General features: G+C 48.1%; 2 protein-coding genes across 10 annotated transcripts in view; one reads left to right on the forward strand and one right to left on the reverse strand.

Moving 5' to 3' along the window:
• sv (paired box protein shaven) overlaps positions 1–15,091 on the forward strand; it is a 98,479-nt gene extending 83,388 nt beyond the window's left edge. For 3 of the 9 annotated variants that reach the window (XM_018022405.2, XM_026812560.1, XM_026812563.1), the window contains 7 exons: positions 4,616–4,872; positions 8,037–8,122; positions 8,308–8,605; positions 9,847–9,945; positions 10,362–10,592; positions 10,907–11,002; positions 11,894–15,091. In XM_018022405.2, the coding sequence (XP_017877894.1) occupies positions 4,616–4,872; positions 8,037–8,122; positions 8,308–8,605; positions 9,847–9,945; positions 10,362–10,592; positions 10,907–11,002; positions 11,894–12,123 (1,297 nt within the window). In that variant the 3' untranslated portion in view covers positions 12,124–15,091. Of the gene's footprint in view, positions 1–4,615; positions 4,873–8,036; positions 8,123–8,307; positions 8,606–9,846; positions 9,946–10,361; positions 10,593–10,906; positions 11,014–11,893 lie in introns of all 9 variants that reach the window. The other 6 variants (XM_026812558.1, XM_026812559.1, XM_026812564.1 and 3 more) reach the window with 6 other exon arrangements.
• Positions 15,092–15,801: 710 nt separating this feature from the next.
• LOC108623704 (cysteine-rich protein 1) lies at positions 15,802–21,812 on the reverse strand. Its single transcript, XM_018022399.2, has 3 exons — positions 21,518–21,812; positions 16,882–17,034; positions 15,802–16,754 (listed from the first exon to the last, which is right to left on the reverse strand). Exons 1-3 carry the CDS (start codon positions 21,555–21,557, stop codon positions 16,711–16,713), a joined length of 237 nt encoding a protein of 78 aa, XP_017877888.1. The 5' UTR covers positions 21,558–21,812; the 3' UTR covers positions 15,802–16,710.
• Between the last annotated feature and the right edge of the window lie 5,242 nt (positions 21,813–27,054).

The raw sequence follows: 27,054 nt of genomic DNA on the forward strand, positions 1-27,054 counted from the left end.
TGCATAAACTTTTGGGATTGACTGTATAGCCAATACATCCTTAAGGAAGGTATATCGTGAAGATGAACAAAAATGACTAAAGGGAGAAAAATGGAATTGCTAATCTGATAATACTTAGTAATCCGATATCATACGGCCTCTAATAGACAGAAAAGTAGGCTACTTTGAGTCATTGTAACGACGAAAGTTAACCGACGAGTCATCCCTAACGTGAACCTTGAAATTTGCATCTCGATGCAAATGGGCAAGCGCCGGAAGAATTTGAAGGATCGACAACTTCATAGGACCCGATCCGTGGATCGTTCCGAGTCCGGGGGATCTCGCATAAATCTCCGGCCCTCGAGAGCGCATAATGGCACGTAGATAGACCTATATCCTCAACCCAGGGGTTGAGAAGGTGTCGCCGCCGAGACGATATATTATAAATCGCGTGTTACATTGTGCTTAGAGGATCCTCGTGACTGTTGACTCGCCTGTATCATTGTCGGAAGAGCGGCTTTTGTCGCTCGAAGCGACGACATCGCAAACAAACACGCAAACACGGCCACCGTTCCACCGGTGTACGCGTTAATACGTATACAGACACCATGACGAGCGTACGTGGTAGTACGCTGTCACAGTTAATATAGTTGTGTGTACGGAGCAGGCAGCTGCTGTTTGACAATGCGAACTACGTCCCCAGATATAATAATATACTCGTCCCCGGTACCAGCCAGGGGGACACTTCATCAAACTGACTACGGCGGTAATAGGGTACAGTGCTCTGCTTTAATCTATACCTGAGTTCACGAGAATTTCGTGATCGTTCTTGCGTCGATGCTGTGTGTAAAAACACTTCGAGGAGAGAATGTTCTTTGAACAAGTAGAAGCGATATAGGAGAACGTTTTGGTGTATCAAGTTGGAAATCAGGATTGCGGCGAAAAGAGCGGCAAAAATAATTAAGCCCGCCGCGAAAGATAACACTGCTGCAGAAACGGTAAACCCCGCTTCCTCCGCCGTAGCTTTTGTTCAAGAATCACACCGTATTATACAGAGAGAAAGAGAGAGAGAGAGAGAAATGGCAAGTACAGCACGCTCCCGGGGTATATTACAGCCTCTCGAGAGGTGGTGGAATATCAGGGTACACCTTTTCCAGCTATTGTGCGCCTCTGAAGGGCGTACAATGGCCGTGGAGCGAGTCCCGTATTGTGTCTACAGCTCGACGAAACAGTTCTCTGCGATTCTCTCTCTCTTTCCTCCGTGTCCATCTTCCTCTCGCCTCGTTCCCTCTCTCTTTCTACTTGACTTCGGGTTAAAGAGAAAGGGGAGGTGTTCCGTTCCGATGCCGCACGCTCGAGCATCTGCCCACGAAGGAGACTACGCTAGATCCTCGAAAACCCACCCGAAATCCACCGCGGAGCATAATAATCGAGCGTAACAACTTCTCAGCCCCTTGCGACTTAGCTATAATCCACCAACTTGCTCGGCATTGTTTCGATGTCAATGACGAAATCGCATTACTCGCAAATCTTTCATTAACGAAACCCATAAAAAATCTCATCGACTGTCAATATTTCCTATAAAAAATATCGAGCTTTTATTTAATTAATTATATAAATTAATTTCGGATAGGAAATTCAAGTCCGCCTAGAGGTGGCGAGGGTTGATAAGAGAACCGCGGAGGAAGATCAGAAGGGGTGAGTTTGCCGGCGAAATGCGATAAAGTTGGCGTAGAGGTAATTTGAGTATAAAGTTTTATTCGCAATAATTTACCCGCGCGTACGAACGGGGGTTGGTGGAGTGTATAGAGCGGTAGGGGTGAGAAGTAGGAAGGTTACAGAGGTGCTCGCCCTCGCGGGAAGCGTGCAGGAGCAGCCCGGGTCATATATTTGATGGGATACTTGGCATAAAGTCGCGCATAAAAGTAATGCCAACATTAAAGTTTGTGGTTCCAGAGCCGTGCCACGGCTGAGCCCTCATCCCTCCGCCATCGTTCCCGAACTATTCTGCCTCCTATTCTCGGAACGTCTCTACGATTTTACGTTGGGAAAGGTATGGGACCGAAGAGTGTCTTAAAGTATCGACTTACCCTTCGTACACCACCGTTCACGCTACGAGATCCACGATAATTCGTGTCGGATTCTGGCGTCGACGTAAACAGTCGCTCACGAATCAACTTTGTACAATCGCCGGGATATCTTATATCGGATGATTTTCCATTTGTTTGACTAAACACGATTTAAGTAGTGCTCGGAAGAGATTCGGAACGATAGCCAAGGAAAAGTTCGCAGGGGCGATTGGTGGCAGTTCGGGCCAGATAGTCGAGCAGTTTAGTTCAGGAGTGGCCGTTGGGGAACGATCTGATGGCGCCAAGGGAGGCATAGCTTCTTCCCACGTGGCACCCTCGACACGGTCTACCCTCATAATTCTGCTCGGCCTTCCTCCAGACGCCACCTCTGGTTTCTCCGCGGCGAGAGCGACGGAGAACGTCGAGGGAAGGAAACGTGCTTCCCTCCTTGTTCGCCACCGCGAAAGATTGGCGAGCTTCTATACATCCCGTCCCTCCCTTGAATGGAAACCGCCATGTGATTTTCCAGTAGCGACAGTTTCACCCTCTTTCCTGCTAGCCGACGGGGCCGCGGAACCATGTTGAGAAATCGTTACTCACGATTTTATGATCGAACATCCGATTGGATTAATAAACCTTTCACGTGACAGTGATGCACGAGGGGCATGGAATTTTGTTAAACAATCATTTTCAAGATAAAAGAACAGGGAGAATGGAGAATCGAACGAGAAAGGGGAAACACTGTCGTACAAACTTCATTCCCATCAGTCCATAAAGGACTTTCCCGGCTTGTATCTCCCCAAAGAATCGATACCCTTCTATTTCAAAAATCTTCTCAACTTCCCGACGTTCGATGGAAACAATATTTTTACCAGAGAACAAAAACTGATTCGCGTGCACGGAATAAATTTCGCTGAGTTATATAAATCATGCAACGCTAACGGTCGTTGATACTTACGAATGCATCGATAACGAACGAGCGGCGAGTACGATGCTAATTAGCAGATAGGAAAACGCGCACGACTGTGGATTTCAACGAAAAATCTCCCGTTCGCTCGGACCTCGCACGGAAACGGTTCGCACCATCTGTGCGCCGATAAAATCTGCACCTGTTGTACGGACGCCTCGGCGTCGTTGCGCATATTAGATCGTCGATCGCGCTCATTATACCGCGGCCCTCCGCGTTTCGCGGAAGCCGCCTCGCCGATTTCCATCGTTCAATCAAAGTCCTTCGCGTTCGAGTAATTAAAACAACGACCGAATCATTAACGCTGCGTTGCAACGAACGGAGGGAAAGTTGATCATTTATGATTCAGATGAAGCTTGAACAAAGAAATTAGTATCTTTGACGCTTGCACGTTCCTCCTTAATTGGGATGGATACATCATCGATGGAAGAGCGAAGGGACACGGTCTCGCAGCCGACGCCGGCCCAGAGCCTAACTGATAAGGATCGTTGCTAATTGTTGCGAATTGGCGAAGGTGGCGAACGAACCAGGGAGATCGGGCAACAGGTGTCATCTGATTGATCGCCGTAGCTCGCACCCCCACGATTACCTAGCCCACAAACACATCCACGCCAGAAACGGACGACTTAATGCCGATCCATTACACGGTCGCCCATTACCGCGCGAAACCGCCCGCCCATTATGCCGCGATGCCTTTCCAACGCGGGATACCGATTGATACGCTGGTCAACCGTTGATAACGAGATTTCGAAACAAGAAGAACTTTTCTACCATGCGAACGCGATTGACACTTCCGTTTCGCGATGAAACTCGAAAGGGCGTAGCCGATCGACGCCCCTGGGGCCGATTCGCGCCAAGCTTCTTCCGCGAAGCGTGCGCGCGCGGTAACGAGCGGTACAACGGCGAGATTAACAACGTTGCGCCACGAATATTCGCGAGGATAATTGATACCGACGTCGGGTGGACTGGCTGACCATTGAAACCGCACGCACAATATATCATGGATAATAAGCGGTCGGTGCACGGTCCGGAAGGCGCAAGAGGAAGGAGGAGGGAAGATACACTTCGTTATAGCTGCCTGATGTCTGCGGACTCCTTGATGCGATTATGATACGCGACCGTTCCGCAGAGTCACGTAGCTATTCTATATCGAAGGCGGAGGCGCTCCGACGAGGCCTGTCCGGAACAATGGTGAACGATACGCGTTGTTACTGTGAGCACACATATACCCTGACCGATCGCAATGACAGCGGCGCGCCGTGTACCGGGAGTGCGCGGTAGGTAAAGACTGAGGAATGACCGTGCGCGAACTGACCCGCGTAATCGTAATTAATCATCCTGAACCTCTGGATCGGTATCTCATAATTTCTAGTTATCCAATGAAAAATGCGGAAACGTCGAACGTACATTACTCTTCAAAATTTACTGACTGTCTTCCCCGTTCAATCGCGAATACCACAACCTTGCTTTCAGGACTCTGATAAATTCATATCATTTACCATTTGCTAAACGTATCAGATCTGATATTTGCTTCCATTACATTATGCAATACTAACTCTGTTGGCCTGTGTCTAAATAAATGTTGCCTATTGTCCCGCAGAATCGTGAGGAACAAAGCGGCGGAGAAGGCGAAGCACGCGCACCAGCAACAGCAGGCGCAGCAGCAGCAAGGCCAGCAACAAGGTCAGCCGGGATCGGGCGGTTCCGTGTCGGTGATAGCCCATGCACCTGCAACGGCAGCGGGTCACCCGGCGGCGACCGCTCCCAACGCTTACAGCATCAGCGGCATCCTGGGAATCCCGGCGCACCATCAGGACCCGAACGGCAACAGTATCAAGAGAAAACGCACCGACGACGGTGAGTCATTGGATTCTACGATGTCGATGATCCCGCGACCCGCGATTACTCGCCTAGCGATGACTCCACCGATTCGTGTACCGCGCGCGCGCGGGTAAAGAGAGCTCGAATCGAGAAACACTCGCGATTCGAAAAAATAATCGAGGAGCTTATGTAAACGTCAGATCGGATCGCGCAAGGCGTCGCGGCTACATTTCACTCGCGATTCCTGACCGAAGAGGTTATATAAAGCTCGGCAAGAAACGAGATATCGGTTAGATCAGTGCGAGTTTCGCCTCGTTCGAACCGTCGGTAAGAGAGAAGTTCAAATGACGAGTAGTATAATGATAGCTTGTTAATTTGCAAGTTCATCCTTCACGAAGCCGCGTTTCTTTCGTGAGACAACGTCGCACGATTAGATCTCGATCGCCAATTATGAATATATTCAAACATATCCCGACCAGCGTCCGGTCATTCGTTCGCGATCTCGAGTGGTACCACGGGCCGACCAAGATTAGCTACACGCACGGTATCAGTCAAACGTCGAGCGGCACGTGCCGCGATTCATTCTGCTGTCGTTGCGTGAATAACGCGTCCCGAAATATTCCCGACACGTGCCGCGGGGCGACACGTGACCGCCGTTGCTCGCGACGCGTAGAGAAACTTTCGATCCTCCAAAGAAGAGGTGCGAACACGCCGCGGTGGACTTCTTTCCGGACCGGGTCGAATCGTTTCAACCCCCGTGACTAACGGACTAAAATCTAGTCGGAAGAACGAGCCAACGTCCAGGGACAATCGCTCGAATTTTGCCAGCGTTCAAAAACACTGGGAAAAATCTGAACGAAAGAGCCGCGAGGTGACGAGCTCGACGCATGAGTTTCGGTATGCAACGTTGAAAAATAGAGGAGCACCTGTGGTAGACGACAGTCCCACGGCTACAGAGAGATGGACACGCGTATCGATTGGTGCGTAGCTCGCGTCGATGGTACGCGAGTAATTCGATATAATCGGATTATGAGAGCGGCGATATGCGGTCGCAAAAGTGGTCGCGTCCGCGGCGAGAGCACTCAGTGTTTTGCGGCCGGCGAGGGTACGCGTATTAGATTATAAACTTCACAGACCACAGCGGCTTCTATCCCTCGGCAACGACACATTAGTCTCCCTGTCCTCCGGGGAGATCATCGCAGCCATTCTCACGAGCACCGCGCCTCTTAACCGGCTGGAATTTCAACGAGCGATAGATATACACCGCCGCGACTGCGGTGAACGTCGGACACATTGTGTGATCCGGCAAAAAGGAATCGGGACCGTCTCGTCGCGACATGTGCTTTTCATTTTTTTTTTTCCAACGGAGATAAACGATCGGTAGACCACAGATTTGTATACGTTTTTGCGCGCGGCAATTGATAGCATCGGTAAGCTCAATTTGTGGACGTTCTACGTTTGTTCGCGAAACAGCATGGAAACGGTAATGCGAAGAATATGAGGAAGGGAATCCGGATTTTTCAGATCGGGATGCCATTCTCAGATTCCAGTTCAAGTATTTTAATATACGGCATTATCCGCGGAATGCAGAGGCCTCGGTTTCTTTGAACCGGCCTAAGCATGGGAAAGATAACAGCTTCTAAAATCACGTATCGACAGCCGTTAGTCGACGGAGAGGCCTAAGACGGTACCAATGGAATCGAAGTATCCCCGGGGCTTATTACGAATTTACGAAGAATCTCTCGAGGGAAGCGTTGCGATCTATCGGGGCTGTTTGTTGTCGCGTTACATCTGCGCGCTTCTGCCCCATGCAGAAATCCAAAAGGCCGGCGTTGTCCGACCCTATATTCGAGCGTAGGGGACACGCACCGGGACCAGATTCACCCCAGAGCCCATTATTACCCGTGTATTGTATTGCTTAACATTGACTCAATTGCTTTCGAATAACGCGGCCACTCTCTCTCTCTCTCACTCTCTGCTTCTCTGTCCATCTCGCGTCCATACGTACGCTTCTGCCCTCGCGGGCATCAATCGAATTATTCGATTTACTGCTCTTTTCGGGGGGAGAAACGCTGACCTTCCTTCCGCCATAACTCAACCACTGTCAAATCTGTCGAGGACCAGTGACCGTAATTTTGCAGAAGTTACAAGGATTTGCATTAGACAGCATAATCGGTCGGCGCGTCCGACGAATTTATAGCTAGCTTCGATCTCCACTCTCTCCGCGGTCGTTCGAAAATCACCTAACGACGAAGACGTTCGATTAAACGTTCCGTTTTAAACGAATCCTCTGAACTCTAATGAAATCCGAGTGTGCAACGTTACACGAAAACCAGGCTCCGCTGCGGGAGCACAGAACACAGCGATGGAAAGACGAGCGAGAGAGAGAGAGAGTGGGAGAGTACACGATTAACTCGGCCGATCGAATCGTAAAATTCAAGCAAGTTCATGGAAGCCCACGGTACCGTGTTTGAAACGGGGGTTTTATAGCGGTCCAGGAACAAACCCTGCCGGTCGAATGGTCGGGACCGTCGGCCGGCCGGACAATCACAACTTGACAGGGAGGTTTAACGAGCCCTATGCTACGTACTCCACCCATCTACCCTCGGATGGTCATTTAATTATTCGAGATACCCGAACGCTGGACCATCTACCCCCCACGAACTCCCGCACCCCTTCCACTGGCAGGTCGGAATCGTTGGTCAGTTTCATCCTCCTTCCCTGTCCACCGCACCCCCGCGGTCCTCACTAAAAGGGTATACCAGCGTATGCCCGAGCACCCCACGCGCCGTCCAACCACCCACCGATGTACCGGCACTCGTCCCACGTGCTCGTTTCTATATTAAACCGCCGGGATGGCCGGGAGATAATAAAGACATATAATGGAATCGAAATTGTTTCTCTATCTATCAATGCCATACACGGTCTCTCTGCACAGGGCCACCGTTCAACCCGTCCGACAGATTCAATTTAGTTTCGCGCGGCCACGTTTAATTTGTGTCTTGATTCGTGGGTAATACGCGCGGCCACGTATGCTCCCCGACATGGACACATCGACGCTGAGTCGTGTGCGAGACCGATCGTATCGGGTCCCAATTCGGGGATGTCCCCAAATGTTTCTTCCGATTCGTCAATCGCTTACGATGATAACAGATATACATGTACGAGAGACCGCAATGCAGATGTTGGTTTAATTGCAGACGACAACCGAGACCTGAACGACCACCCCGAGGAGGACTTAAAGAGACAGAGAAGCAACTACAACGGCGACCAACTGTACTCGAACGTATGTATCTTTGACGTTATAGTAGAAGAGATTTCTCGACGACGACGACGACGACGACGGTGACGATCTACGAGAATTCGAGACGTCGGGTCGTCAAGTTCCGTCCCTTTCGCGTATCCGGCGAACAAGTAGCCCGTTCTGCCCGACACTCGAACTTTGCCTCGAGCATCCGGCTTCTGTTGCAGCTGTGGTCGAGTAAATGGAGCATCAAGGACGAGCACAAACTCCTGAGCGAGCTCGGCGGCGGCGGTGCGAGCGGCGGTAACACGAACGGCTCTGGAACCGGCGGTGGAACCGGCGGCAATACGAACGGCTCTGGAACCGGCGGAGGTGGTGGAGGCGGAGGTTACTACGAACACGGAGGATTCCCCGGGAACGCGATTGCCACCTCCGCCGAGCTGTACGACTCCCTGGGCACCATCAGCACGATGACGCAAGCGCAAACTCCTCATCTGTACACCCCGCCCATAGGGGGCACCATAGGTGAGCGACTCGTTCTCTCTCTGTTCATCCCCCGGCACCACCCTTGTCCTTTCTGTCACCCTCCTCCTTTCGCACAAAATCCCGGACAGCGTGTGCACCACAACCTCTTGTATATAATACCCGGCGTGTACCAAGCCCCTTTCCTAGCCGACCTACCAACCGAACCACCACGATCGTCTCCCTTCCTTCCACGATATTCCTTCTCTCCATTTGCCCACCTCTTCCGTGCCACCCTCGTCCCTCCCTGTGCCACCCTCTTCCCTGTACGCTTATTATTGCGGCTTACGTCTTGCTTTGCATACCCATATCGGCTAAATACATGGCTTTAATAATGCATGAGCTGTGCTGAGCAGCGGCTACGGTGCCAGAAGAGGTGGCGGAACGCTCCATTCGGTGGTCTCCGGCTCTCCTCTCGATGTTCTCGACTCAGGGGTGTGTTTCTTGGTTTCTACTCAGCTATTCACCACTTATCTCGTCTCTTCTCTTCACTTTCGATCGCACCGCGCGTACACCGGTGAACGATACCTCGTTCGTTCCGTTCTTTCTCTCAAACTAGTCGCTACCGGTCTCACGAGTCTGATTAAGCCTAATCGAACGTTCTAACCTTTCGTCTGTTCGTCTTCTGTTCTCCCATTCTCCTCGTCTCGTCCGCGACGTTTAACGGCGGTCGATCAACGGCGCAGCGTACTTCCAGAAATGCCATTGAAAAGCAACCGAAGTTTGCACGTACATACACACACGTTCAGGTACAACCGAGACGAACTTTCTCCGTGGTAGCACGTGTTGCGAGCAACTCGGTCACGCCGCGAAATTCTTTTCGGAATGGACGAAGCGAGCCGTGTAACGGCCGCTTCATCTCATGAAATTCAATCAGGGATCTTCGAGGCTGAGATCGAAGAATTTTTGAAGGACGACCCGACCGGGGCCAAGTCGATTCCACGGCTTGCTGGCTCTCGCCGTTAATATGGACGAGCCGGACGCGTTCGATAGAGGATTCTTGATCCAACGCGGATACAGCTCACCCCCTACGAGCAACTGTACGAAAGTGTGCTCGAAGGGCGTGACAACGACGATTTGACTCTTCCTCGATTTCGTTTCGAATTGTACGGCAAGTTTATCTCCACGGATCGGGATAAAGTTTCGCGAGAAATTGTCAAAAACTGGAAATGCGTCGTTCCGCCTTGATCGGCAGCCAACGATACGAAAATCGCAATAACGGAAAAATGGGGATCCCTTAATAGCAGGTGGTACTTTGACGCCGCTCGCTCCACTGACGATGCAAGAACTAAAATTGAGCCAAACATTGGACGGGGCTAACATGTCTCCTTACCACACCACCGGTGAGTTCGCCACCTCTTTAGTTCTTTTACGGCCAGATCGCCGATCGCGAAATACGCCAACTAATATCTACGTCCGTGTTATCTCATTATTTGGAATCTGACACGAGTTCGACTAATTATAAGAGTGTGTATCCTTAATTGTCCAACCCTCTCCAGCTCATTGACACGATTTCTTTATAGAAGAAAGTCGAGAAGATTCATTATACGCGATACCAATTTATCCTGTCGAGAATTGCGGCTGATCTCCATAAAAACCGCGTTTTATCAACGATACTTTACCCTTGCCTCCCAAAAGTGTCCCACGATCCCGCCCGACAAACTCCAATGAGACAAATTTAATTAAGCTTTAGACGTAAGGCGCTGATCGTTAGCTAGTGCTTGACTCGAATGTCGTGTTGTGTTGTGCATGGCCATAGCAGAGAGCAGTACCGTGGCAGTTTCGTATGTCGGGGTGGGGGCCGGCGGGGGCGAGCAGAGTCCCCCGATTTCGTTGCAGAACGAGACAAACGCCACCCCCGCGGCCCCCAACACTCCCGGAGGGGATCCCGGACTGACGGTCTTGCAGCCGCCAGTTTCTCAGCCCCAGGTAGCGTCTGCGATACCACCGTACTCGACGATGCTCCCCAGTTTCGGACACTACGCTACCGGTGAGTATCAAAACGCAGACACCCTTCTCTGCTATCGTATTTTACCGACCAGAAAAGAGATAGGCAACCCCCGGGCGCTGCGAAGGGTAAGCTAGGGTGCTGTAGGGTGACCCTGACTTATCAGATTCGCGGTTTGGAAGTCACGCCCACGCGGTAAACGGGAAACGTTGCCAACGCGCGTTAACTTGCTCGCAAGGTATACGCTCGTTCTCTCGCGAGCGAGATTAGAGACGCGGGAAAAATAGAGTAATGTCGATACGCTGTATACGATATGTAATATGGTCTAACCACGCGTGTAATCGATGTCTGTTTAGGTGGTGGCGACTACGCGTACAGCGCGGCGTACTCTCAATACTCGAGCGCGCCGTACAGCGGATACGGGTATGGAGCAGCGACAAGCGGGTTGCTCAGTAAGTAAACAGTGAGTATGAGTACCGATTAGATTAGGGTCAACGAAATGTCAAGTACTAACTCATTGATAGGCTAATTCGATCGAGGTAACGGCCCCTCAGACTTAGCTCTGTCCGTACTCGAGAATTGTGGAAAATAAAGCTGAGCTACGATCGGATCTAACTTTCTAAAACTGAAGAAACGCGCGGCTATTTTATTACGTTTCGAGATATCGCGGATAAGAATCGGCCGGCGAAAAACCCTGCGGAATCGTGGACAGGTTTTGAAGTAGCCACGGCTCTCGGCTTTCACAACGGATGGATTGCAGTACTTATTGTTAGATCGCGATACCCTCTAGGTGAAATGCGCGGGCCGAGCGCGCATATTTGGCGCACGAGAATGGACGGAATAATAAACGATTTTTTATCGGACACGCGATACGTTCTCGACTCGTTCCTTATACGTGACGTAACGCGTATGTAAGTGCTACGGTCTTACGACCGAACTTTTCCCCTTTCTAGAATGCTATCTCGCAACCAAAACTCGCAGCCACATTTTAGGATCTTTGTCTAAAATCGACTGTGTAATATAAGACTCAATTCTGTTCAACGGGTCGTACTTAAAGATTAGACAAAATTAAAACAACGTGCAAACAAATACGCACAAGCAAGCTCGCTGATACCGTGGCAAGCACGTATGTTCGTAAATCAAATCTTTACATAAATTGGCTCGCGACTAAAGCTCGCCGTCACATTTTAAGCTCTTTCGAGCTGTTCAAACAGGTTTAATAATTAATAAACAGATGAAATTAAAACTGGCCAAGGAATAATGCGCAATATCACAGCATGCATAAACACGTTACTACCATGGCAAAGCATAATTTGTAAATGAAATCCTACCTTACTCCGCAGACTCGACGTACTATTACTGCAACGGGGACACGCTGGCGTCTTCCCATACGAATTCGCAGCAGGGCGGCGGATGTAACAACGCAGGGCCAGAGAACAGCACGGACGTGGCGAGTCGCTCGCCTTTGGCGGCGACTAGGGCGAGTAGCGGCGCGAGCGCAGCTTCGCCTACCGGAAGCGCGTGCACGAAGCCAGATCACGCTTCCACGCCGACGGATCTTTATCTCGCCTGATCAATCGGTGGTACAGGAGACCGACTTCGGGCAGAGCAGTCTTCCTGGAGTTGGGGATTGCGACCAACGAGTTCGGACGCCATATCACGAGGAGCCACGCTGTAATTAAGCAATGATCTCTTTTCTAATTGCGTGAAACGTGGACGGTCATCATCACGATATGATCGCGACAGTGGTAATGGGAGGAAACATTACGGAGAATACGCAAAAATCGTGGCCAGACACGCGTACACAACATTGTATCGTAAAACGACTACGCAACGCTTCCGGAAGTTCTCGTCGAAGATCGTGGAAGGATAGGAAGAAATCGAGGATGGTTGAACCATCGGATAATCAACATTGTTTTACAAGCGCTCAGTGAAACGACGCGGGCGAACGTCGGACACTGTCGACGATCGCGACAAGGTTTTGCGTGCGTTGAGATTAGAAGGTCGTTACCTGTCTGACTCTCCGTGTCGGGTAGAAACTGTAGCTCCGATGGGAAACGGGATGGCACGACTCGACGAGTGTCTGGTCCAGCGACATTGAAAGGGCCACGCCGTCGATTCCTGCGAACAGGCGAACCAGCCTGCGAGCGTTACCCGACGGTGTTCGGTTCCTCGTGTAGAGCGCGCATAATCGTAGGTAGTTTAATTTAACGATCCTCAGTTAGCATAATTTCTACACAATCGCGATCGGTCGTCACTCCAAATGTTCCCCTGTACTACGCTGGTTACAACGCACGCGGCTGGGCACATTTGTTGTGGCCGACGTTAGAAACTGTAAATATATATAAAGCAAAGAAAAAAAAATTATACATAATTATATATATATTACCGGTGTAAAACAGAGGCAGAGAGTCAACCGGCCGATAAGGCACGTTCTTTTTCCCCAATTAAGCACGACGATAACACACCCCCAGCCCCTAACGATACAAGTGCATAAATATATTATAGTAGCTATACGGATAAGTTTATTGAGATTTTTCAAATCAGGAATCGACGTAACGATCATTACTGTTAAGGATATTATATATATTTTTTGTAGAAACCAAAGACCACAGACGGATTGCCGAAATAAGAATTGCGTGCGTCCCGTAGCTAAGGTACGGCAACAATACGGCAGCAGAGAGTTTTATGGCGAGAAGAGAATGCGACTTTTTAGATTGTAAATCGTGCGTAAGTGTTTGCGAGCAACGTGCAGGATCGACGTACTTAGTGTGCATGTACAAAACGATGCGAGATCGGGAAAGCGTGAAAGGCGAAGCGTACTTACCGTTGTGGCCGATTCTCGCCGATGGTGACGTCGTCTAGGACGATGTCACCGTCGAAGAAAATCGTCGAAATTCCACACGGATCATCGTGAAACACGTCACTTTTTGCCGAACCAGACACACTTCCTTGACGGTTTCTCGCATCCCGAACAGCGGCGTCACGAATTTTCGCGCACTACAACGGCGTGAATAGCCTAGCTTCCGGCATCGCGTCGAGCGGAACGTTGAAAGAAACGTATCACGAGACTGTAATTAACGTCTGAGCGCGGCCACTTTAATTAGAAGTTACGTGTTAGCAATTTCTTTGCCGGTTAACGGAAAAGAATGGTAATTCGTAACCTTAATAAGGAAATTTACGCGCCTGTGTCCACCGCCATGACAGCGCAAACTCTACTGGACGACGCAGGCGCGCCTCAGTCGCTATCGCCGCGCGAGTATGCGACTTTATTCGAATTTACAATTTTATCAATTTATTTATTACTCTCTTTTAATATCGCGATTGCTGCGCGAACAAGTTTTCATTTTAATTAATGGGTTATCCGCTCCTCGAGAAAAGTGCAATGAACATGTCAAAGCGTTTTAATTAATTATTCACGTAAATATACCCGTCTCGCTTGAGAACCTACCGTGAAATGGGTTTCCTAGCACGATTTCGCTCGCATCACAGTTATCTCATAATTAACGAATTATGTTCTCCAGCATGATTCGCGCGCTGTTAGATCGCTTCCTGTTATATTTATTATTTCATTTACCGTGTTCTTTTAAAACTTGACTTTCGGAATATGTTTATTTGAATCTCCAGCGGATTCGTACGATTTATCCGTCTTTAAACTGTTATTGATTTTATAGAAACGATTACCGTTACGGTCGATCCGAGACGATGCTCGCAACAGATTCTCAGATTGTTCATCGATCCGAACGTCAGACGAACTTGACTTATTCAATTCTCGAATTTTTTATTTGTTACATGTGTACGTGAAGTAAATTCGTTCTGACGTTCATTGCGAATTGTAATTGACTAATGCGTACTGTTATTCCATTTGCTATAACGACGATGATTACGAATTTTTCTTTTTATTATTTTTTATTCTACTCCGCTATTATCGCTACATTTCCCTTCCATTATTCTCATGTTTATTATTATTATTATTAATTATTCTAATTATTCTTCTATTATTATCATCACATTATTATTACCATTATTTAATGCCTTTATTATTTATTAATTAGTGACGACGACGACCTATGTGTAATAAGTTTTGCCAAAGAAATCTGTCGAACGATAGAGGTAGAGAAAGGGAGTGAGCAATATCGCGGTAACGTTTCAAACTTCTATAAGATGCAACTGTTTTTAGAAAAAAGTATAAAAAGGGAAATGCACACGATATGATAATATCGAAATGAGAAATGCGCCGCAACAGGTATAACTTCATCGCGCAGCATTCAAACGAAATCGTATTCTCATCGTCAGTATCAGATACGTACTTGTTATGAAAAATCGAGGCTTGAATGCTGCGAGGATTTCTCGATTCGAACAACAAACGATTCTGTCTATTTCATTGTTGTTATTTTCTTACCATTTTCTTTCATTTCGCTATCGTTTCGTCACCGTGTGATATTCTTGTTCCGTGCGCCGCTCTTGCCGAGTCTCGCTGTTGATACTTGCAAACAGAACTCTGTACATCCTTTTTAAATAAATATGAGGTTTATATGAAACTCGTTTCACTGTCTCCCATCGATTTGTCCTTAACCTCAACGTCACAGTAACTTTTAACGTACTTTTGAACTGCAGTTTCAATTTCAGCACCGACAAGGAAGACAGAAGAATAAAAAATATACAATAGTGCATTGTATACTTTGCCTATGATACTATCATCGATAATGTAACGATGATTCGTCGGTAACATGTAGGTTATACAGTCGGTTTAGCACCGACGAGTGTATTGCTCTCTGTTTCTTACCTCGGTGGCAATATATTCCAGAGGGCGTCAAAAATTGCCAACATTTACGTGCGACGCAAAGTCCCATAAAACTTTTAATAAACTTTCCTCGGTGCGTGAGATACGTTTCAATTCTGAATAATGAACAATACTTCTTTATTTGTCGCAATGAATGAGATTTCAGCTTGGCTCTTCCTACGTCGTCACAGGTACGATTTAGTTCGCGACGCCATCGGCTGGGTGCAGCACCTACCGGACTCGTGTAGGCAGCCATTTTAGAGCATCATCTCTTACATAACCGAAGTGCGAACAGGTCCGAACTTGTGTAGGAAGAAGCAGTGACGAGGAGATCTGAGTGAGAAGGAAAATTGTGTTGTACGATGTGCTTAATGGAATGCAGATAATTAAACGTATCTCAGCTTCCAATTAATCGATATTGATGAACGCAAGTTAAAGTTAAAGGTAAGAGTCCAATAAATGATTTCGTTCTTGCTCTCTCGATCTAGTTTAATTTGTAACGTTCAGGCACTTGTCTTGTGGCTTAACTTTAACGATGAATATTTGTTACAAACAATAGCCGTTTCTTTATGTAGGAGACTCAGATATTCTTAGATTTCTAACTTTAATGTACATGCTGGTTTAGATTGATGTATTATAAGTACAGGAATTTAGTTTATTTCGAAGACATTTTGAATTATATTCATCACCGGTAAGTGCTGCCACAACTCGAGCATGTTGGTAATACAATTGTATTTCAAATCTTGTCGTCGGCACCGTGTCCCTCGTCAAAGATTCTCCTTAAAATACTTTGAATTAAGTGTGTAATTGTTTGTTTCCAGTGAAATTCAGTGAAATTTAGTAATCGTCGACAATCGGCCACTGCGACATCAACATGTGATTTCAAGGTACACTATTTTACTACATTTCAAAGTTAACCTTCTAAGAATCATAGCCATTCAATTTGATTCAATTCTCTATCAGATTTTCGTAAAGTAATTCCATTCTTAAAGGGTTTACATGGTTCAAACTTGTGGAAACGTGTTCTTTAGACATTCAAAGCAAATCTCGTACCTGGTTAAACTTAGCTTGGTGTTATTTCCAAAATATACTCATTGGAAATTATACCAAGTATAAAATTACAATAATGAACTTTTAATCTTGAATCTTTCAATGATCCCCCAAACTACGAACTATTATATTTTTATTGATACATCCCACGTACGATCTTGTAAAAAATTAATTGTCATAAGTAATCCACGTAATCATCATAAACTTGGTAATTCTTACGAAAACTCTTCGGATTTATATAATCTAAATATCTAGAAGGTAGTCTCTACATTATAGGTAACGCAATTCGATAAACGATAAGTATTGTATTGCCCCTAGCTGAATCCTTCATTTCTTGTAAACGTAACTCTCGGCACCTCCTCGACCGAAACCTGTAACAATTCAATACTCATCATTATGATTTCGTAATAGTGAATCAAGTATCAAATATGTGTTCTGTCGCTTAAGGCGTTGTTTCGGTTTGTCAGTTCTAACGTTAAATAAGCTTTCGCCTCTCACCTCCGGGGCCGAACAGAGCAGAATAACACGGATGATTGCAATAAGGTTTGCCTTCGTGTTCAGAGTGGCTACCCGGCGTCAGGGTCTTGTTACATTTCTCACACCGTAAACAGGACCCGTGCCAGTCTTTCCCCAAAGAGGTTTTCCTCTCAGCTGCGACAGACGAAACGACGAAACATCAGTTTCATCCATAGGGACGTAAAGTTCACTTAGTGAAACGGAAATTATCACGTTCGATCAGGTCTACATATTGCGTGGCCTCAATCCAGTTGGTTAAAGCCATGTATGGCTGCGTTCTCAATAAAGAAGCCTGAAAGAACTTTTATCAACACGACTAGGTAGTTGTAAACCGTACAAACGGTCTTACGAACGACAAGAATTATGTAACAAGTGGTGAAATCGGATAAAGATTATCGCGTCGAGAAATTGTTCCCTGTCTCGACGCACCTTTCCTCTTGCGTAATCGAAGCCACGAGCGCAAGACGGATATCTGTACACTCGTGTTTTGAATAATTAACATCCGTAAATGAAGAGCGCGTTCAACAGAAATTCAACTTCTACTTGCATGTAGTCCTGATTTTGCAATTATGGGAAGAGTGAATATGCAGAAAATATAAAGGACGCGTGTACAAACATCCGCAGTCTATTTATCAAATGACTAAAGACTCGAAAATCAGAACCGAAGAGAAAAGGGTAAGGGTGCCGAGGAACCTGACGAGCATCGTCATCTCAGAGGCAACGGATCGATCGTGGCGAACAATAAACCGTGCACCAGCTGCACGTCTCCTCGACAGAATACATACAGGCATCCCCAGGCGGGACGAGAGTCGTCGCGGCGACGCCTGCTCCATTAGCAATTTCGTAATTATGAAATTGAATGGCCTATTCCCGGTGGCGAGAATCATTCAGCGGAGGTGCGAACCCGGGAACAGTCCTGTGGGTCTTGGCCCGTGACAAAGCTTTACAAAATATCGCGTCGGATGCATTGTCGCGCCGCGAATTCCCACGTGCGATTTGCGCGCGGTGATTCTACGGGAAGGGTCGAGCCAGACGAAAAGAATCGACTGCGGGCTTGGTCGCCCGCTCTTATGCCGCGCGTCGATCGATCGAAATCCGCGAGCTGGTTCATTGTACATGAACCGGATCGAGAAAGTAGCACGATTTTCCTGTATACGCGTCGCGTCGAACGTAGATACCGGTGTTGCTCTTAGCGGAGGAAGATTCACGTGAAGAGCCGCGGTACTTGGATTTTTTAAGGCCTGTGTCGAACGCGTATACGGCTCGGTCTCGGTTGACAAAAGGCCGCGAAATCAGAGGAGCGAGTGTAGCCTTTTCTTTCTTCGGTGCGTCGCGGTGCGTCATGCCATTACGACATATCAAACCTCGCGGGGAAGACAAAAAAGCCACGGGCCGGTGGCGGACCGGTGGTTGGCATTCAAACGTTCCTCCGCGTCTAAGGAGGAGCACAAAGAATGCTGGTGCCAGCGAGGGGAATTGGAAAATGACGAGGAGCGGAGAGACACGAGGAGGGGTCTAAAGGGGTCGACGTCGGGAACCGAGGAACAGAGACGCGATAGAGACGAGAAACGCGGAAGAGCCGACGAGAGCGAGGGAAAAAGAAGTCGGCGAAGGAGGAGACTGGTGGCGTGCTGGCAGAATGGTGCACGGACGAAGGAAAGAGAGGCTGTGGAGCAAGAAGGGTACGCATAAAGGGCCATTAGTTAATTAACTCCTAATTATCTGGCGGCGGAGAAGCGAGTGCATAATCGTCAGGCATTGCTGCTGTGCAGTGGTAGCGCGAAAAGGCAGACAGTGCTGTGCACGGATCGTTGCGCCCGGGCGCCAAACAATCGGCGGCTGCTGATTGCATAGGCTTGGAACATCATCCCCCGCTGTCTTTCCATGCTCCTCTCTCTTTCTTCTTTCCCTTTATTTCCTCAGTAGACCGTTCTCCACCCCAAACCGACCACCCATCCACCCTTCCTGCCGCCGTACTTCTTGACGTGTCTTTCAAACCTGCCGATCTGCCACCCGCCGCCCCCTGCCTTCGCGACCTGCCCAGGAAATGCCCTGAAAAACTTCTCGTTGCAACTCTCTTCCCTATCAATGCCCGTCGTAAACTAGAGAGGGTCGAGAGCAGAACAAGCTGGTTCCTTCTTTTCTTCTTCCTTAGTTTCGTTCGCCACCAGCTATTCTTCTGCAAACCTGTTTCTACTCTGTTCTTCTTATTATTACCCGATACTTTCTCTCTCTCTCTCTGAAGCCCGTCTCGTTATCGTTGTTTTCCCCACTGGACACTTTATTGCTACTTCCTCTTCGTTGTGTCCCACCCATTGCTGCGTAAACTTTTTGTTCGACAGTACAGATTACCGAGCTCTGTCTACGAACTGAATTGCCAGTGCAAAAGAAATGTTCGTTCTTGTATCTTCGCTCGTGGCACATCATCGCCCTAATGCTGTTCTCAAATGTCGAAGATACGATTCGGACACAGTGCGCCTTTGAAAGTCCGACGTACAGTACATAGCATTGATTCATTAAATTCGATTATTAAAAAGGGACTCTGTGTCGCTTCTCTGCGAACGACTCGTAGAATTCTTGTGTCTGCTTCTACCTTCCCGTCACTGACCAACGGCACGCAAAATCGGGCAGGAATTCAAGAGACGTAGCCTTGCTTTGCGACACTCGCGGAAATCGCTCGAGATTAGTCACCTGTCGTGGCGGCAAAGGGCTAGATCTCGTTCCGCGAACAGTCTCATCAAGCATTCGTAAAAATCGAGACGAGGAGGAGCTGGCCCTTCTTATCAAATGCCACGAGTTCGTTTGAACGTAGTTTACACGGAAGCCACCGCGGTTCTTGGTTTCTCAAAGGTCCGCGGGTTCCTTACGACTCGAAAAAGCTTCTACGGTACTTTGAAGCGAGCGTTGCTACAGAATGCTCGGGTAGAAACAAAGAAAACGCGAGGAGAAAGCTACGAGTGCCTTCATCGCGGGCCTCGCTTTCTGCTCTCGCCGCCCACGCAGGGCTCTTCGAACAGCGAAAAAAAGAGGGTCGAGCTTCAAAAGTTACTTTTACTTCGTACCCAAGGGACGAGGAAGCGACGTGACGACAATTAATCAAATCTGAAGTAGGAAGGGTCGGAATTTTGGCATAAGCCGAAGAGGAGAACAAATCTATTTGATCGAAGCTCTTCAAATTTTGTAACGGGCATCAAGGAAAAACGTGAGTCGCGAAAACTGATACCGGTTTAGAGGGCAACGACCCTCCCTCTCTATCTGGCAGCCCTTTGAAACATTTCTCGACGATACAAGGAAAAGAGTGTCGTCCCTCTAATTCGTCCGTTGGCTCCATTTCTCGCACGCCTACTTGGCCCGATCTGAAAGCCCATATGGTAGTGGCCGTCGGTAGTCGGTGTATTCAGAAAAATTCGCTTTCAGCGCTAATAGTGCTTTAGCGGGACGTCTAAAAGGCCGCTCGGAAGAGGAAGCGCGCAATTAAAAGCGAACCTCTCTGAACTGAATGCAATGGCTCTGGGCGCAGCGTCGAGCGAGTCGCCCGAAGGGAACGCGGCGAATATCGTTCTACTAACAGTACTAACGGAGCTCGGGCCATCCGATTATCTGCGCGTCGAAGGGGAAGCACGACCCGCCGATTGGCCGACGATAAAACGTTATCGTGGAACGCGGGGGCCCCTCGCAAAACGCGACGATAACCGAGAAAACAAGCGAAAGAAGGTCGGCGACAATGCCCGCTGTTCCACCGCTGCTCCACGCGTGTCAACTTGGAAATTTACGCATGTCAATGAGTCGTAGGATAACGTAGCGTAGAAATTCCTACTTTCATTTTTAAATACCGAAAACGGGTTACTGACACACAGTTTACGTTTTCGTAAATACCTAAGTGCTGATAGTCGTACTGGATATTTCACGACGTGTTGACAACAGAACGCTTTGTATTCAAGGCTGGGTAACAATGAACTATGTACGTATGCGCGTAATTTTACAGACGTAAACGAGTAATTACGCATTATCATCACTATAACGGAAACGATACGGAATATTCCAGCGTTATAAAAATACCGCCGATTGGTTATCAATCATTATCATATTGCCGGGGATCAAAGTATTATGCACGTTTCCAATTAGAAATTCTCTAAATACTTTTTAACACGTACGAAGCGTACACGTACGCACAAGTTCACGTCGACAGACGGGCAAATCGCTGATCCGTTTATTTCCTTCTGTGTATAAAATTTCCTTCCTCGTGGCTCGTGTTACCCAGTGTTGGCGTTACACGTCTGTAACGCAACGAGGCTGACATAATGTTTGTCAAGGTGGACCGCGAGGACGTGCAATGACATCATTGGTGCCGTCACTCTGATCGGAGCAACTTTGTGTCTCGCTACAATTTGTCCAACTATGACACACAATTGAGTAACGTTTATAAATATCGATTGGACAATGTTATTTATGCGTTGAATCATCCGATACGAGTTTGACGTAATCAAACAAAATTGGAATCTCATTCAAACAGATTCATTATGCAGTTTCAAATCACGATACGTGAAGGGTCTGCTTGGAACGCGAGCGCACGAGGGAGGAACGAAGTACGTAGTAGGAAATAAAGTAGAGTACTTGCCGAAATAGACCGGTTTGTCGCACTTCGGACAATTGGGCATGGCGAGACGTGTGTAGAACTGCTACGATGAACGGAAGATCCTCTCCGTAGCGTGGTCAAGCGCGTACTGGGCCCCGCGTTCTGCAAGGTAACGCGATTCTCTCCAGTTGATTGAGCGAGCAAACGTGTGTTAAGGACGCGCGTATGTGTGTGCGTCCGCGCGCGAGGGACCCGTGTTAAGGTCGCGTCAGCTCGAGCTCGAAACTGGTATCGCGACGATGTATACGTGTATACCGAGCACCTGAACTTGCGGTGAGAAGTAAAGTGCTTCCGTTATCGCGGTGTATGCGTTCGCCACGCTGGTAACGGTCACGACTGCGGAGTCTTCGACTTCTTCGAGACAACGTCGTCGTATTCCTCCCTGACGCGAACAGGTCCCGTTATCCATTGTCGACGGAATCGTTATCGAACGTGCATACTCAAGTACAGGGCTGACCATGTGTATTCATCGTCTACTCGCAGTATGCGCGAGTAACGGAGCAAGTGTCGCACTTACGAGAATGCAATCGTGAACGAAATTAGGCTAGCATTCGTCTGATCGATTCGTCAGACAGTTTTCTAGATCTATTTGTCGACCGCGATGGTGAGGGGGTGAATTGAACTTTTTTTGGTACGTGTCGTCAGTCTGCTAGCATTGAAAGATATAAATGTTCCGAAGACCAGTATCATATTCTGTGTAATGCACGATTCCTGAACCGTGCTCGAAGAGATAAAGTAACGAGCAGGAATTCCCGTTGACGGTAGAACTCCCAATTTTCCCTCGTTAAAGCTGCGTCGCGGTTAAACGGGCTTGAATAAAAAGCAGACACGTAGGAACACCGTTTTTTCCTCCGGGTGGGAGTCGTTTTAACAGGGGCAACGTTAACCCTGATTTAATATCGAGGGAGGGTTTCTTTCTCTTTAATTCCGTCTGTGTGATCCGCATTTAGTCCCGACGAAAGGAGGTACGAGCGCGCGCTTCCCTTCGGCGAATATCGTTAGAAATGAAAAGCGAAAGGGGTGGTGGCGCTGGAAGAAGAAGCGGCAGCAAGAATCTAAATGTCTGGCCGGTGATACGGGCTCCCATCAGGACCCACTTGCCTACCCCTTCTTCCCGGCCCTGTCACCCTCCCTCGCGATTATAACAACGTGCATCTGGAGCTTTTTATTTCCTTTCAGCTTCTCCTAGCGTTCGTCTGGCTGATTGTCGGATTTGCGTTCAGCTTCGCCGTTTTGTTCCATGGGAACGACCAGTTTCGCAGTCCCTGGAGGGCCATCGTGAAGACCGTGGTAATGATGATGGGTGAGTACGAGTACGAAGCTCTGTTCTCGGACGACAAGAATAGGAGTTCGCTCCTTCCAGTCGCGAGCACGCCGTCTTCCTCGCGTTCACCGGTATCGCCGGTCAATGACATCTAATCCTAAACCAACCAGCCAAATTTTCAAAGTCGAGTTCCGAATCCTTGTGCAAGGGTGAATCTGATGTCACCAACCCGTGATATCTAATCCTACACGATTTTTGAACTTGAAGCGCGAAACTTTAATTGGCACTGTCCAAAATTCTTGTACAACAGCTGTGAACTACGTTCATTAAATTACTGCACGTTAAGTTCACGAGCCATTTAAGGGGACTGTGCAACAATTGACCGTATCCTCGTTCCCACAAAATTAAGTAATTATTCGTCTCGCGAAATTTGAGAGACAGTGGAAGGTGGCTAATTCTTGTCGTCCAGGCGGTCTACTTGTGGTTCAATTAATAACACCAGCGTAGCAATTCAAAGTTTCGAGCGGCTTAAAAAGAGTCGTGAACAAAGGGCAGCGAGAGAGATAAAATAAAAATGCTAACTCTATTATCAACAAGGGTGAAAACTTTTTAAAGTTTATACGTAAAATCAGTTAAATCGAGGAGAAAGTGATTAATAAGAAATTTGTTTAGAATGTTGTGATTGTTTCGTGCAATTGTTGAAAAAGATTTGCACGTTAGTTAGTGCGTGGGTGGTAGACGTTGGTATATCAGGAAGACTTCGTACCAGCGTAGCGCGGCGGATTTCAAATCGAACGTCGAAGCTTGTCTAGATGTCTCCATAATACAACTTCAGATATTTAAATTGCTCGTCCTACGCTGAACGTTGCAAACAAATTTATTTATCGATTAAATTCTCTTCGGGAAAAAACGACATGGAAATACTGGACGATTCGAAAATCGAGAATCTTTTGCAATGCAATGTTTATCGTATCGTATTTACGGTCCAAAAGATTCTTTGTTTAATTGGATGAACGATCAGCAATTACATTCTACGACAATTAATTACATTTATGGCAGCATGCGAATTCCGCATCAAGCTTTAATTGACGCAATGATTAAATACGATTTTATTGGAAATATATGTTTGATATCGTAATGCCACCCCCTTATCAGCAATTCAATGGGCGTAATAATATCCTAAAAACATCAATATCTAGAATGCATACATTTTTTAATACGATTCGACGTTTTACAAAGGCATTAAATCTAATTATACTGAAAACCCTACAGATTATAATTACAAATACGTTACGATCGATCAAAGAAAATCAGAGAGGAATTCTTTTCATGCTTCTGCAATATTTTTTTCTCAATCAATAGATAACTTTTATTGTATAATACCGAGTGTGATACACGATATAGTTAAAAGTACCGACAGCTCCGTGCACTAATCTCAATTCATTGATAAGCTTTATCCCGTTGAAAATTTACAAGCACGTTAATCCAGGTACCACGTGAGCACGGAGCCGTGTCCGAGGAATAATTAACGCGGAGCTTAATAAATGGGATTGTTGACGGTTGAACATATTAATACCGACATAACGGTCGCGTGCAAATAATCAGAAATTGAGCTAGCCATTTCAAACGGTTTATATCTTTCTCGTGGCAGGTCATCCGATCTGTCTTAAAAATTTCGCTATCAGATGACCAGATCGGATCGAACGATTTCTCAACCGTGGCTCTGAGTCAGTGACGAAATCAGTTTTGTTCCCAGCTAATGAGGGTGTCCCTTTCCTTTCGATTTTAATTAAACACGGAAATCGAATAGGACAGTGGCGAGCGCATACATTATCATAAATTATCGTCGACTCACGGCTATAAAGAAATCACGCGCACCTGTCTGAGCGATTGTAACACGGACACAGGGAGCGTACGATTACCGGCGCCAGTTTGCTGGCCACGAAAAACGGTATCAAACGTGGAATCGTTTCGTTGAAAAGAGAGCTGGGTACGGGACTGAATTTATGGCAGTCCTTGAAACGCAGAAAAATTCGCAAACGAGTTTCCACGATTCGAGAAAGACAGTGGAGCAGAGAGCTCGAACGGAGTTCGCCATCGGCGCTGTCGGAAACATCGTACCTCTTCAATTATGATAAATTATAGTTTCCAAGGTTCGAGGTTCACATAAATTCGGTGTGTAACATCGTGCGTTCTCCCGTCTGGGTTAATTAACCAACGAGGAACTCCCGGCTGATAAGATCGCCACTGCTACGTACTTATTGTTAACTTAATGATACGAGCTTCTTAATAATTAGACAGTGAAGACAAATAAACAATGCGATCGGGAGCAATGGAAGGAAGCGATGTGTTGTTAATTAGTTGATCGGAAATAACGTTTAGAATGAGTTTAGAACTCGTATCAATCATGATGTTACGTTAAAGATATGTTCAAATAGTTTCTAACAGAGAAGTATCCGCTGCCTCTTTTCTACGACACGATAACAATGAAACCCTCGCATTCTTTTTCAATATTTTATTGATAACCAGTACAAGTTAATCTTAACGTCAGTTTCATACAGGAATGAAAATCTGAAGGCAGATGCGGTGAAGAGGGAACATCTCGCAGTGCAGTTGGAAAACGAGAGGCCGAGCAGGAGCCGCGGTAGCGGTGGCGGTTCTGACGGTGGAAGCAACGTCGACGTCGCCGTCTTCGACGCCACCGCGCCGACGACGTCGACGACGACGCCGGATGAGTTCGGGTGAATTCGCTGGGCCTCGGGTGGGGTCGGTTCGCCGCCTTGCCTGCCATGACTGGCCGGTCGTGGCCTCGCGGGGGGTGAGGGTGGGGGCGACGCGGCGCGTCGGCGAGGGGCGCCGCGGCGGTGAATCCTTGGTCGTGATTGGTCGCCGCGTGGGAGAGCCGCCCGCCCGAGCTCACCGTGACCGGCAGTCGGCACCGAGCATTCAGGCAGAGCACATCGAGCCATCGGAGACGGGGCGAGATACGGAAACACGCAGCTCGGTACCTAATCGCACGGGCACGATGGCCGTCCGGCGCGTGCACCGTCTGAGTCGACAATACGAACAACAAATAGAACGAGAGCAACAGCAACAACGCCGTGACCGTCGTCGTGGTTCCGTACTGGTCGTTGTTCCGCGTGTTACTCGCGTATACCTGCAGACGGAGTCGAGTAAGAAACATCAACAACAGGAGCACCAGAAGCAGAAGCAGCAGCAGCAGCAGCAGCAGGATCGCGCGCTTGCTAAAACATCGTGGCCACCATCGTGTCGGTACGTGGCGCGCGGACTATGCATCCGGTGCACGCAATAAGTAACGAAACGGAGCGCGAGAGAAACGAAAGAAGAGTACAGGAGGAAAACGCGCGACGAGGACGACGACGCGACGCACAGAGAGTCGCTGCCGCGGTAAATACGACGCACGTAACGAACAGGGAGTCGAGACCGCTCTGCTCGCATCAACCTCGAGGTGCAACGCAACACGTTTTTACCTCGCCCTTTTCCCCTTGTGCCTGGTCCCAGCGCGTCCCCCGAGTGTGTATCGCACCTCCTTCCCTCCTGGCCCCTGTGCGCCGGCCTTCCCACGCGGTCCTCGTATCTTCGCCGAGATTACGTTTCGGTTAATACGCGACGGTACGTGTCGCGCCGGCCGTTAAACCTTCGCTCCGGCTCGTGTTGCCGGCCGTTTCTCTCATTTTCGTGCTCTCTCTCGCGTCGCGGTTATTGTTGTCTCGAAGTACGTCGTGATGCTTGTGTTCTGACTCGGTGGTGCATACAGTTCATGATTCATACTTACGGTGCGTCGTTCTGTGCCCTTTCGGGAATGGGAAGATAGGTATCGATAAAAAAAAAAAGTGTGCGAGCCTGACCGTCTCCGTCGTCGACGGTGACGACGGCGGTGGAAACCAACGTGACGGTGAACCGTTCTCTGTGCTCTGTGCTGTCCTCCGATCCGCGAATAATATCCAGTGCGAGACCGAACACCGAGAAGAATCAGTGTCCGTCGGGCGTGAGCACCCGGCGCACCTAACTACGACTCGTTCTTCGAGAGAAAACGCGAAACGCGCCACCGACGAATCGGGCGTGAAGAAAAACTGTGGCGTGCTCTGTTGATCCGGTCGCGTTTTCGTCGCGCTGGACGTTAGCAGCGTATCCGGAACACCCGTGTACCGTCTCGACCTCGCGTCCCGTCACCGAGGCAGACGCGAATCTCGTGTTCAGTCGCCGGACGACGAAAACAGGAAAGACGGTGGCC

Source organism: Ceratina calcarata, unplaced genomic scaffold (assembly GCF_001652005.2).
Source record: "Ceratina calcarata isolate Rehan_Ccalc_2016 unplaced genomic scaffold, ASM165200v1 scaffold289.2, whole genome shotgun sequence".
NCBI classification, from domain to species: Eukaryota; Metazoa; Arthropoda; class Insecta; order Hymenoptera; family Apidae; genus Ceratina; species Ceratina calcarata.

Excerpts from the sequence above, each read along its gene's own strand:
- LOC108623704 (XM_018022399.2), bottom strand. The coding sequence starts at position 21,557 with ATGCCCAATTGTCCGAAGTGCGACAAACCGGTCTATTTCG. Across the intron at positions 17,035-21,517 it reads CGACAAACCGGTCTATTTCG|CTGAGAGGAAAACCTCTTTG; the intron begins GCAAGTACTCTA and ends CGTCTGTCGCAG. Across the intron at positions 16,755-16,881 it reads TGCTCTGTTCGGCCCCGGAG|GTTTCGGTCGAGGAGGTGCC; the intron begins GTGAGAGGCGAA and ends GAATTGTTACAG.